This window comes from Pollicipes pollicipes, unplaced genomic scaffold, assembly GCF_011947565.3.
Source record: "Pollicipes pollicipes isolate AB1234 unplaced genomic scaffold, Ppol_2.1 Scaffold_1611;HRSCAF=1890_pilon_pilon_pilon, whole genome shotgun sequence".
Classification (NCBI taxonomy): Eukaryota; Metazoa; Arthropoda; class Thecostraca; order Pollicipedomorpha; family Pollicipedidae; genus Pollicipes; species Pollicipes pollicipes.
This window is the reverse complement of record NW_023595964.1, coordinates 1-12,266: the sequence shown is the minus strand read 5'-3', so window position 1 is coordinate 12,266 and position 12,266 is coordinate 1. Positions and strand designations below refer to the sequence as shown.

General features: G+C 56.6%; 2 protein-coding genes across 2 annotated transcripts; both read left to right on the top strand.

Moving 5' to 3' along the window:
* Window positions 1-761: 761 nt before the first annotated feature.
* Window positions 762-6,863, top strand: LOC119095391 (inhibitor of nuclear factor kappa-B kinase subunit beta). Its single transcript, XM_037218243.1, has 7 exons — window positions 762-800; window positions 1,146-1,280; window positions 4,076-4,179; window positions 4,671-4,785; window positions 5,128-5,230; window positions 5,606-5,764; window positions 6,768-6,863. Exons 3-7 carry the CDS (start codon window positions 4,077-4,079, stop codon window positions 6,861-6,863), a joined length of 576 nt encoding a protein of 191 aa, XP_037074138.1. The 5' UTR covers window positions 762-800; window positions 1,146-1,280; window position 4,076.
* Window positions 6,864-7,754: 891 nt separating this feature from the next.
* On the top strand, window positions 7,755-12,082 carry LOC119095403 (uncharacterized; the record flags this gene model as incomplete). Its single annotated transcript, XM_037218251.1, has 6 exons — window positions 7,755-7,771; window positions 8,262-8,405; window positions 9,190-9,388; window positions 10,971-11,090; window positions 11,698-11,832; window positions 11,913-12,082. Coding segments are annotated over exons 1-6 (785 nt in total), but the record flags the coding sequence as incomplete, so codon positions are not given.
* Between the last annotated feature and the right edge of the window lie 184 nt (window positions 12,083-12,266).

The window sequence follows — 12,266 nt, the reverse complement described above, 5'->3', positions numbered from 1 at the left end:
AAGGTGAACCGTAGCGAACGTGATGGGCCCCTGAGCAACCGAGAATATCCCGGCAGGTTAACATATGGGGCCTCCGGCTGTGGTGTACAGAGCCTTTCGGGCGAATCGGAAGAATCTGTGGAAGGCCCTGAATGACAAGAGCGCCACGGTACGGTGGCAAGAAGGGCCCCAGCAACAGCCCAGTGCCCTCCTAGCAAATGCAAAGAAATTAGGTGCAGTTTGGAAGGCTCTTTAACGACCGGATTGATCCTGCAAGTTGGCATATAGGTCCCCGGAAACGACATAGAGTCTCCGGACAGCGCAATGAACTTCATAATATGCCAGCCACGACCCACTCAATCAGTGAATAGTGATTTTTGCCTCCCACTTTCGCTTGCGGCTGTTCTTGTACGCCCGGAAGCCCAAAGATGTCCAGTTTTGTTGCGTGTTGTGTTCAGCCCGCTTTGGGCCCCTTCGGAGCCTATGGGACACCTTCGGCGTCCAAGGGGGGCCATGACCCCATATCCCCCCTCCCCCCCCCCCTGGGACCGCCCCAGTACCCGAGGACCCTTAGGAATCTGGAAGCGCCAGATTGCTGTTTTCAGGCTTTTGGAGGCACTGGCGACTATAATTAGGCTAGTAGTGATATTGTGGCTTTGTGACGTCATGATACAATCAGCTGGAAGCGTTAGCGACCTTCACGATCGTCGCGTAATCAAATCACAGCCGCAACGCGACTTTGCGCCTTGATTGGGGACACAGCCCTGGAACTGAGGTTGGGGCGGGTTGGGGAAGGGTGGTAGAGCGCTGGTTGGGGTGAGGTGGGCGGGCGACGGATGGCATGATGAAAATGCCTCTTTATTGTCATTATGTGCCACAAAAGCTTACTGAGAGCCCTTCATGAGTATGCGGCGGATCTATTGGTACCATTAGTGTGTTACTTGGGTACTAGAACTTGTTAATTCAGGCGGTTTTAGGAAATTCGAGACCGACGCCAGTGGTACCAGAAGTCATAAGTCATTTATCAGTAACTACAGAGCGATACCTTCATAACCTTATAAGCGACCTATAAGTAACCGTCAAGCGAAAAAGCTTAGCCTTGCAGTCACAGAATGCTTTGGACATGATATAATATGCTGCTAGTCTGATTCAGCTATCTGTTCCAGAAAATCAAGCAAACTACTGGGTTCCTGGTTTGCATGCAGAGCCTTGCTGGTTCTGGTCCTACTTCATCAGATCTTTTCCTATTTCACCAGCTTCATGACCTGGTTTTGAATAGCATCCAAAGCACAACATACCAGGTAAAGATACATTCTGTTACCACTTTTTGGTTGCTTTTCTTCTGCACTAGCCAGGATTTTTACATGCCTGTATATTTTATGGCATGATCTTTGTTTCTACATGGCAGTATTCATTCCAAATGGCCTAAGCTCTTGAATGTGTTGCTTAACTGAAATGTCTGATGTCAGACTTGCTCAGGACTCTGTAAAGTTGGTTGGCCTTTGAAAGCCAACTTTTCTTTAGCATGGATTTTTCCTCTCATTGTGATGTTCTGCACAGCTGTATGTATCAATGGCATTATCCGTATGGTCTTTGATAGCATTTTAACAGTTACACTGCATGCATCCACTGCTGACCTATAGAACAACCTCACCTTTTCATAAGCTCTTGCCAGACAGGCATTTTCCATATTTATTGAAAAATGACAAGAGGCATCTTGTCAAAAGTAAAGCCTCTAGATCTCAGCTTGATATTGCATCAGATAGTTTATATTAAACTGCACCACAGTAGTGCCACTAGTACATGTGTGTACTGTACACTATTGTGCATGCTAGTACATGTACATGTCACCAGTACATGTGACATGCTACTGAGGTACTTCTGGAATGGGCCAAATCTTGTGCAGTGAAGGTTGAAGTGGTCATTGTTGATTTTGTATGTCTGAGTCAGTATTAAGCCAACTATGTGGATAAGAGTGAGTTGTGTCAATGCCAACTAACTTCACATTGTTAGAAATAGCACATCTTCATCTCCTGAAAACTGTCACATTTATATTGAAAAGATCTTATTTTCACTGCATTTATGCAACGCGGGTCGTAGGGTTTGTGCTTCCTGCAAAATGGTTAGACCATTTCATAGGAAGCACATTAGACCATTCATATGAAATGGTTTAATGTGATGCCAGCAATGTCACCTAACCCAGTGACCTGATAGTGACATTCCCTGACTCAGTGACCTGGCAGTGACATCCTCTGACCCAGTGGCCTGATAGTGACATCCTCTGATACAGTGACCTGGCAGTAACATCCTCTGATACAGTGACCTGACAGTAATATCCCCTGATACAGTGACTTGGCAGTGACATCCTCTGACCCAGTGGCCTGATAGTGACAGCCTCTGATACAGTGACCTGGCAGTAGTAACATCCTTTGACCCAGTGACCTGACAGTGACCTCCCCTGACACAGTGACATGGCAGTGAAATCCTCTGACCCAGTGACCTGATAGTGACATTCCCTAAGTGGCCTGGCAGTGACATCCTCTGACCCAGTGACCTGACAGCAACATCCCCTGATACAGTGACATGGCAGTGAAATCCTCTGACCCAGTGACCTGATAGTGACATCCCCTGACTAAGTGACCTGGCAGTGACATCTTCTGACCCAGTGACCTGACAGTAACATTGCCTGATCCAGTGACCTGGCAGTGACATCCTCTGACCCAGTGACCTGACAGTAACATCTCCTGATACAGTGACCTGGCAGTGACCTCCCCTGATGTAGTGACCTGGCAGTGACATCCTCTGACCCAGTGACCTGACAGTAACATCTCCTGATACAGTGACCTGGCAGTGACCTCCCCTGACCTAGTGACCTGGCAGTGACATCCTCTGACCCAGTGACCTGACAGTGACCTCCCCTGACCCAGTGGCTGGACAGTGGCATCAGCTGACCCACTCACCTGATGTGTGTCCTTGTCCAGACTTGCTGCTGGTATTCTCAGGTGCTTGCTGAATAATGGCACAGCATCCTCATGGATCTTTGGCACTGGTGTTCTGTTTGCCACAAGGTGGTCATAGCTGTGAAAAGAGCTGGGGCACTGCTTGCGGATATTCCAGCCACAGGCCCCCCTCACTTCTCCAGTGCATCTCCCAGCATTTGCCTGTTGTGTGGACTGTTGACTGTGGACTGGTGTGGACTGTTAGGTGCTGTTCCCAGTGGCTTCCATGAGGAGTGCTGAAGAGGGTCAATGGCCAGAATGTCTGAGTTCATCATACTGGCTTGTTCCAGAGTCTTCTCCATGATGTAGCATGTGAACCATTAATCTGGAGGATTGCCCAGAGCTGATGATGCTTAAAGGGAATGTTCCAGGATGTTAAAGGGAACTTTTCAGTGCAAAAGCTGCTCTAGACAACACAAGTTCTCTGTTAAGTTGACATGCTCCTCAGTATGTCATTGCTTGACTATGTTGTCATACCTTGCACAACATTGATTGGGAGCCAGTTGACCGACGTTATATCTGGAAAGCGCCTCGCCAACGCCCAATATGAATGACTAGACAATTCTGTTTTCTTGGTCTTGATCACGGCATGGCCAACGGAATGGCAGGATTTGAAGTGCAGAATCTGGGATGCTTGGGTGACATTAAAATGGTCTTCAGAAATAGTCTGCATACCTCCATGGACATGTAGCTCAGAAAGTAGAAGGGCCAAGGTGGCAAAAATGGTGGACTGCACTGAGTTATCTTCAAGATGGCTGTTTCAGCACAAAACCTCATACAAATGTGGAGCACTCCCTTTCACTTGACTCGACCAGACACTACTCTTTGTGATGAAATATGATAATTGATATGCTTTAATCATGAGTTCAGCCAATGTTATCTGATCTAACATTTCCAATTGAGACCTGACCTGACCTGACCTGACCTGGTGACCTGAAATCGTGACGTGACCAGACCTGGTGTTATGAAATGGCCTGGCCTGGCATCTTAACCTGGCAGTGCATCCCGACCTGACGTGGCATCCTGACCAGACGCGGCACCCTGACCTGATGTGGCATTCTGGCCTGACCTGTCCTGACCTGACCTGGTGTCGGCAGGATGCCGGAGCGGGTCGGCGACTGGACGCGGGTGCGTGACATCGGCTCCGGGGGTTTCGGCACCGTCGTTCTGTGGACCAACGCCGACACGGGCGACAAGATAGGTCCGCGCACCGAGCCAGCGCCCCATCCCCCAGCGTGATGGGTCGTGTCCCACCCCGTGCCGGGTCGCCCTTTGCTGTATCACCCGCAGAGTATGGGGCGCGCTTTTAAGCGCCGTTGGCATTCCTCTATTGCAGCTGATGCATGTCATTTTGCTTGCGATTATCCTGCTCCGGTCGTGTTTTGTCGCCCTGTGTGATGGGTTTCTTCAGTGGGCCCTGGGACGTATTGCCTATACCGCGCCCCCGACAGCCGGCAGCGTCACAGAGATAGTGGTGACGACCTGTGATTCTGCTGTATTGGTATTGGTCACTTGTATATTTCTCCGCGTTTCCGTGGATCGCCCGCTTTCGGAATCACGCAGCTCTGCTCATCACTCACCTGTTATACCGTGCGCGTTTGTGCGGTCGCGATGGCGCCTCGCGGGATTTGAACCCGCGACCTCCGCCTGTGGCCGCTCCTGATCGCTGATGCGGCCACCGTCGGCCGGCAGCGATCAAGCAGTGCCGCTGGGGCGAGCCCGGGTCGGGCACGGAGGCCCTGCTGGTGCCCAAAGTGCGCGAGCGATGGCAGAAGGAGGTGGAGATCATGCTGAAGCTGGACCACAGGTGAGAGGGGGGAGGGGAGGTGGCAGGGTGCACCGCGGAGCGCTACCCTGCACAGACGTGCTTTGAGAAGTCATGACGATACTGGTTGTGTGAACGTATTGGGTGCCCTGTCCCACGCGTATGTTCCTCTCATCTGTTTAGGCGTTTTCAGGTTGTTGTCATGCCGTTGTGAGTGCTTCTTCACTAGCCCATATGCACGCCTTCATCCCATGGCCGTGAATGTAGTAGAGCCGTTGTGCGTGCGTCAAGACGTCCGCGCAGTGCTTCCGACTGATTTCCGGGAAGTGTGACGTCACATGTGGTGACGGCACCGGCTCTGTGACGTCGTACCTGGCTCGGCAGGGGTATCGTCAGCTGCATGCCCCTGCCGGCCGCCTTCCGCGTGGGCCCGACCGCCCTGCCCCGGCTCTGCATGGAGTACTGCGTGGGCGGCGATCTACGCAGGGTGCGTGCCGGGCCGGCCGGCCGGCGCCCAGTGGCCGCCGCCCGTCGGGGGGGCGGGGGGGTTGTGCGGGCGGCGGAGGGTCGAGTACACTGTCTTCCGCTCTTGGTGCACAGCGTGAGGTTCTGGAAGGCGACTTTCTAGTTCGGACTGTCTCGTTCATGTGACCTGCGAACTGTTGCGTCGATTTGCCCCGGAGGTCGGCATCGAGTCTCGCTCCAACGCCGAGGGTTGCTGCGGTCTGGGTTTGAGCTGGCCTTGTGCTCGTGTGTTGTGGATGGCCTCACTATGGCGTGACAGCCGACATGTGCTAGCTAAGCCGTGAGCTTCTGCGGCCTGCCGGAGCGTGCCTCGAATGACGTCAATATGACGTCACAGGTTCTCCTGAGCGCGGAGAACTGCTGCGGCCTGCCGGAGCTGGCCGTGCGCCGGTTTCTGAGTGACATCACGGACGCCGTCGGCTACCTCCACGGCCTGCGCATCATCCACCGCGACCTCAAGCCCGAAAACGTGGTGCTGCAGGAGGTCGACGGACGGGTGCGTGGGTTCGAGTCCCGCCGCGGGCAGTTTTCGCCGGCCACGGCTTGCCTCGGCCGTGGTGTCATTTTTGAGAGGTGTCTGCGCTGGTGTGCGTGACGCTGTCCACGTCTCTGTCTGGCTTCGCGCGCTGGTCGCGTCCACAGCCGGGCCGCATCCCGCGTGCTTAGGTCTTGTCGGGGCGGAGGAGGGGTCCACCCCGTCCATCTGGTCACGTCTCCACCGCTGGGGTCCACTCTATCCATCCAGTCACCTCTCCACCTTGGGGGTCCACCTCACTCATCCGGTCACCTCTACCGCTGGGGTCCACCCCGCCCATCCAGTCACCTCTCCATCTGTGGGGGTCTACCTCACTCATCCTAGTCACCTCTACCGCTGGGGTCCGCCCCGCCCATCCGGTCACCTTTCCACGGCGGGGATCCACTCCGCCCATCCCTCCTTCCCACCGCTGCGGTTGGCGAGCCGTCGCGAGAGGTCGGTATGCTGGGGCCGGCCTCCCCGTTACGGTCGACTGTCGCGCGGCCCACAAACGGCGCCGTGTGATGTGCAGGAATGTGGGGGGCGATGTTTTACATTATGCAGCCGCGGAATGTATGCACGGGCCTGGGCGCTACATAACGGTGCATGTGGTGTACCATCGGGACTCTGACACCACCCGATAACGCACCGAAGGACGCTGTGTGAAGACAGTATGTTCACGGCGCACAGTTGCAGTACCGATGCTTTTTTAGGGATAACAACAAGGCCATGAAACCTAGCCATGCCAGGCCCTCGTGTATACCAAGAAAGTACGGCTACCCTAGCCGCAGTACAAGCGTACCCTTAAAATGAGCTGGCAAGGAGGCTTGTAAGCGCGATAACCCCCCCCCCCCCCCCAGGCGTGCTCGCAGGAGACTCACCCCCCCCCCCCTTCTCCAGAACGTGTACAAGCTGATCGACCTGGGGTACGCCAAGGAGCTGGACCAGTCCAGCGTTGTGCACCTCGTTCGTCGGCACGCTGCAGTACCTGGCGCCGGAGCTCTTCCTCACCAACAAGTCAGAGGCCGGCGCGTGCGGCGATCGCGTGCTGAAGGGTGACGATCGCGTGCTGAAGGCGTGACGATCGCATGCTGAAGGCATGGTGATCGCGTGCTGAAGGCGTGACGATCGTGTGCCGAAGGCAATGGTGATCGCGTGCTGAAGGCGTGACGATCGCGTGCTGAAGGCGTGATGATCGCGTGCTGAAGGCGTGACGATCGCTGGGCTCTTCAGATATCGTGGAGCGAGCGAGCTACTGCCTGTGGCGGATTTGAACGGGGAATGTTTGTCGTTGCATTCCCCTCCAACAACAATGCCATGGGTGTGTTGGGTTTCCCTCCAGCAGCAATGCCATGAGTGTGTGGTAAGATACTTGCTCAGAAGCTCCTTTGTGCCTCATTTTGTAATGTGCATTCATTGTCTGTTGTGTCCTCCCCCCCCCCCTTCCATTGTCTGTTGTTACTTCCCACCTGTATGGTTTATGTTATTACGCACTTTCTGCATTGTGTGTCATTACCCCTAAAGCACTCTTAGAATTCTCCCAGCCCTGATATATGCATTGCCCATAACATTCTACTCTTATAATTTCCCTGCATCGCTCACGGGACCTAGCAAATTGTGCATATTTACTGTTGCTGCCATAGGCCACGCCTCGCTACACGACTATCATTCTCTCACTTTATCACTATTACTGTCACTATCACTATCCAGATCCCACAACTATCGCTATCAATCACCAGCACACAATCATGCCTCGTCGCGACGCCACGTTCATCCAGTCTCCCCTGCCAGCTCCCACGTCACCTCCCGTCCCTTCCGGTCCCGCCCTGTGCACCCGTCACCGGCGACCGTGACCCCGCCGAGGTCACGCGACGGGGACCTCGGCAGGCTACCACCTGCACGGCCGACTACTGGAAGCCTGGGTCTGGTGGCCATGAGGTGGTCACTGGTGTCCGCCCCTTCCTTACCCAACATGGTGCCAGCCAAGTGGTAAGCGCAGTCCGTGGCGGGGGACGTCCGCGACGTGCTGGGGGAGGAGGGGCGCCTGGGGTGGAGAAGCGCCGCCGCGCTGAGAGGTCTGCGGGCTTGTGGCGGTACGCACGTTCCCCTGGCTGCGCTCGGTGCCGAGCTTTTATGCCTGCTGGCGTTGTGCGGCGCTGGGGATGGGGAGAGGTGTGGTATGCGGTATGTGGATGGTGTGGTATGCGGTTGTGGATGGTGTGGTATGCGGATGGAAAAAGGTGGCAACGTGCGTTTTGGATGGATTCGTTTTCCGAAGTGTGCCTTACATGGTTATGTTGTACACGAACGGCCCCGCGGCCAGGGTAGGGCGTGGCACGCCCGCAACCGCACACTTTTTCGCCCTTAGTGTGTTTCTTGTGGGTTTTCTTGTCGCGGTGTGTCATGGAATTGGCCACGCTTGCGAACAGTGCCATGTACGGTGACCTGACGCACCTGCACTTTGCCCGTCTGTCGCCAGGATGCAGCACGTGTCGCAGAATGGGCCCCCCGACGACATCTGCGCGGAGGAGTTGGAGGACGGCAACGATCGTTGTTCGCTCGGAGATCGTCGGCTGTACCCATATCTCCAGGTCAGTCGCCGTCGACGCGGCGAGGCGAGCAGGTCGGTGACGTCCAGCGTGGAGTGGAGCGTGGGTGAAGGGGGCCGGCATGGGCGGAGCTCACCATCTGGTCTGTTCCCTCTCTCGGGCTCATCTCGAGTCCCCGCGGCGTCCCGTTTCTCCCACGGGGAGGGGGAGGGGAGAGCTGCAGTATCAGCCAGGAGCCGGCCGAAACGCCGGTTCAGGAAGGGGACGCAGCTCGTCACCCCGATCAACGCAAAAGAACAGTCCTTGCTTGCGGTGTGGCCCGCTGGCAGACCACGCATACGATGGCCGCAATCTGGGGACTTGCCATTGGCAGCGAGAGAGAGAGAGAGAGAGAGAGAGAGAGAGAGAGCGGAAGAGAGAGAGAGGAGGGAGAGGAGAGAGAGAGAGAGAGAGAGAGGGAGAGAGATGTATATATATATATATATATATATATATAATATTATATATATATATATATATATATATTTTGTGGTGTGTGTGTGTGTGTGTGTGTGTGCGTGCGCGTGTGCGTGTGAGGCGCGTGTGCGTGTGCGTGTGTGTGTGTGCGTGTGTGCGTGCGTGTGTGTGGTGCGTGTGCGTGCGCGTGTGCGGGTGGTGTGTGTGGTGTGTGTGTTCTATTATGTATAACTAACGCGCCCACGGGCCGGTTGTTAACCGCCTAAGCTGGCCGTCGGTCAGCCCTTAGCCGCCTGGCGTTCACCAGCGACCATCAGCTCACGGACCCGCCGTCGGCCCCGTCTCCGCTGCCGACTGATCTCGGCCGGCGCTGGCCCCGGGACAGGGCCGCTGCGGCAGCAGCTGGAGCCGTGGCTGCGGCGCCTGTGGACTGGGAGCCGCGCGGCGCGGCCGCCTCTCCGCCGACTCGCCGCACGTGGTGGTGTTCGACCAGCTGCAGCAGCTGCTGCAGCGCAAGGTGGTGACCGTGTTCGGCGTGGCCGGCTGCCAGCTGCTGCACCTAGAGATCGACCAGCAGACGACGACGATGCGGGACGTGCAGGTGGGAGGCGGTTGGTGGGGGAAAAGCCTGCTAAAGGCTCGGGGAAGGGGGAGGCGCTGGGTGGAAGCCTACTGAGTGACTGGAGGGGAGGCGCTGGGGAGGAGGATGGGGATGGGGAGGCGCTGGGGAGAGAGGATGGGGGGAGAGGCGCTGGGGAGAGAGTGTCTGGGATGTGGAGGCGCTGGGGAGAGAGTGACTGGGATGGGAGGCGCTGGGGAGAGAGTGACTGGGGGGGAGGCGCTGGGGAGAGAGTGACTGGGATGTGGAGGCGCTGGGGAGAGAGTGACTGGGATGGGAGGCGCTGGGGAGAGAGTGACTGGATGTGGAGGCGCTGGGGAGAGAGTGACTGGGATGGGAGGCGCTGGGGAGAGAGTGACTGGGATGGGGGGGGGCGCTGGGGAGGGTGCTGGGAGGGGGAGGCGCTGGGGGGGGGGGGTCCGGGACCGACTGTGTGTGCGGGAGTTGGCTGACTGGGTAGTCGTGGTGGAGAGGCGGAGTGGAAGGGGACGGCGGGAGGATGAGAGGCAGGGCGTTGCTGTTTGCACGGATTCTCGTGTTTGTCGGGTATATCTGTGCTCATATATATGACTCATTGGACTTCGTTGTTGTCATGTGTTGAATGCCAGCACGGATAACACAAAATGATCCCAGCTTATCTTTTACCAGGCACCAGACTTAGACCCGTAATTAGGGTGCTACACTGCAACCTCTTGCAAAAAACAAATTGGGTGTGGTGGCCACAAACTCCCGATAATCTGCTAGGTACATGCGTGAGTCATGCTAAATAGCGTGGACACCACGTGGGCCCTTGTTCTGCGTCATGCCCCTCCCCCCCCCCCTCCCCCTCCTTTTCCTCCCTTCAACCTGTGAATTCAGCAGCGCTGACAGGCGGATTGGTCACAGCTCCTCAGCGGACCAAACTCCTGGGATGTGCGAGGCACGGGGTTTGGTCGCACGCCAGCTGGGCATTACGGGCCGACTGTATGGTGTGCGTTGCTGGTGAGAAACCTCGTGGATTGGTCGGCGTGATGGGGGTTTGTGGACCTTACAATCTAGTGAGAAACCTCGTGGATTGGTCGGCGTGATTGGGGGTTTGTGGACCTTACAATCTAGTGAGAAACCTCGTGGATTGGTCAGCGTGATGGGGGTTTGTGGACCGTACAATGTAGGTGGTGTACCTTGTAAGCCTTCTGGGACTCAGTACCTGATCATATGTGGTGATGCACTGTAACGTCTTGCATATGTACGGGAGCACAAACAGTGGCCGTGAACCAACAAGGAGAGAAGCTGAGCATGAGAATGACGATTGGACCAGATGTCCCTGCCCCCTACATAGCCTGGGCCCTGGAGACCGGACCGTAACTCCAGGCTCAGATTGCTGGTCGTGATGACCTTGACCGCTTTATTGACCCAGACGGGGTCACGAATGCGGTCCCCGTGCGTGTTGACCCAGCTAACCCCACCATGCTGACGTGCGCGGCGTCCGCACATTCTGACCCTAATGACCGTGGCGGGGTCAAGAACGTGGCGCCGTGCCAGCTGACCCCACTGACCCCTCCGCCCCCCCCCCCCTCCACGGCAGGCATTTGTAAAGCTCAGCACAGGCCTCGAGCCGACCCGCCAAGACCTGCGCCTGCCCAGGGGTGACCGACCCGGCACCAGCCCCGCCCAGTCGGCGCTCCAGTGCTGGGCGCCGCCGCAGGTCGGTGACCCCTGCCTGTCTTCTGCCGACAGCGGCAGACTCGCAGCGGGTGGCCCGAGTCGTGTGTGTGTACGGTGCGTGTCTGAACTGTCCGTAGCACGATGTGATGCTGTGGCGCGAAAAGATTGGCATGCTCACGTGGGAAGGAGGAGGGGGAGATGTGTTTAGTGCCCAGGCCGCTGGCTGCACTAGCTCGCACTGAGATCAAAGATCGGCATGCCCACGTGGGAAGGGAAGACGGGAGATGGGTTCATTGTCTAGGCCGCTGGCTGCACTAGCTCGCACTGAGACCGAAGATTGGCATGCAGATCTTCCGCAATGAGTTATGTTCACGATATTGTATGTGTACCTTGAAGTCGTGAAACCATGTAGCACATGCTAGAGGTGCTAACCAATGGGGTTTCAAGGAAAGTTTTAAAAGTTGAAAGTTCCTTCGTGATATTTTGGAAAGTTTGGAGCATTGGAAAATTCCTGCGACACTTTGCGGATTATAACCTTGAATGTTTTAGAACGTTTCGCTCAGTAGTCAATCGCGATGGCGGTTCCCTAAGTCAGCGCCTGAAAGTGCGTGAGCTCTACGCCCCCCCCCCCTCGGCCGTCCACACAGGAGGAGACCGAGTGGGTGCTGTACGTGTTCGACGCGGCCGGCGCAGAGGGCGGCGGCTCGGCCGACATTCAGCTGCCGCCACTGGTGCTCGAGATGCTGAAGGACACGGAGCACCGGCCGGCCTACTACCGACAGGTCAGGTCAAGGACACGGAGCACCGGCCGGCCTACTACCGACAGGTCAGGTCAAGGACACGGAACACCGGCCACCGACAGGTCAGGTCAAGGACACGGAACACCGGCCACCGACAGGTCAGGTCAAGGACACGGAACACCGGCCCGCCTACTACCGACAGGTCAGGTCAAGGACACGGAACACTGGCGCACCCGCCACCGACAGGTCAGGTCAGGGACACGGAACACATTGGCCCACCGGCCACCGACAGGTCAGGTCAAGGACAAGGAGCACCGGCCCGCCTTCTGCCGACAGGTCAGGTCTTGGACACGGAACACCGGCCCGCCGGTTACCAACAGGTCAGGTCAGGTCAGAGACACAAAACACGGTCCGCCTGCTACCTGCAGTTCAGGTCAGGTCAGAGACACGGATCACCGGCCTGCCTACTATCAGCA

Bases quoted from the DNA above. Each gene is read 5' to 3' on its own strand.
- LOC119095391 (XM_037218243.1), top strand. From the start codon at position 4,077: ATGCCGGAGCGGGTCGGCGACTGGACGCGGGTGCGTGACATCGGCTCC. The intron at 5,231-5,605 runs GTGCGTGCCGGG...ATGACGTCACAG, and splicing joins TGGGCGGCGATCTACGCAGG to GTTCTCCTGAGCGCGGAGAA. The intron at 5,765-6,767 runs GTGCGTGGGTTC...GGCACGCTGCAG, and splicing joins TGCAGGAGGTCGACGGACGG to TACCTGGCGCCGGAGCTCTT.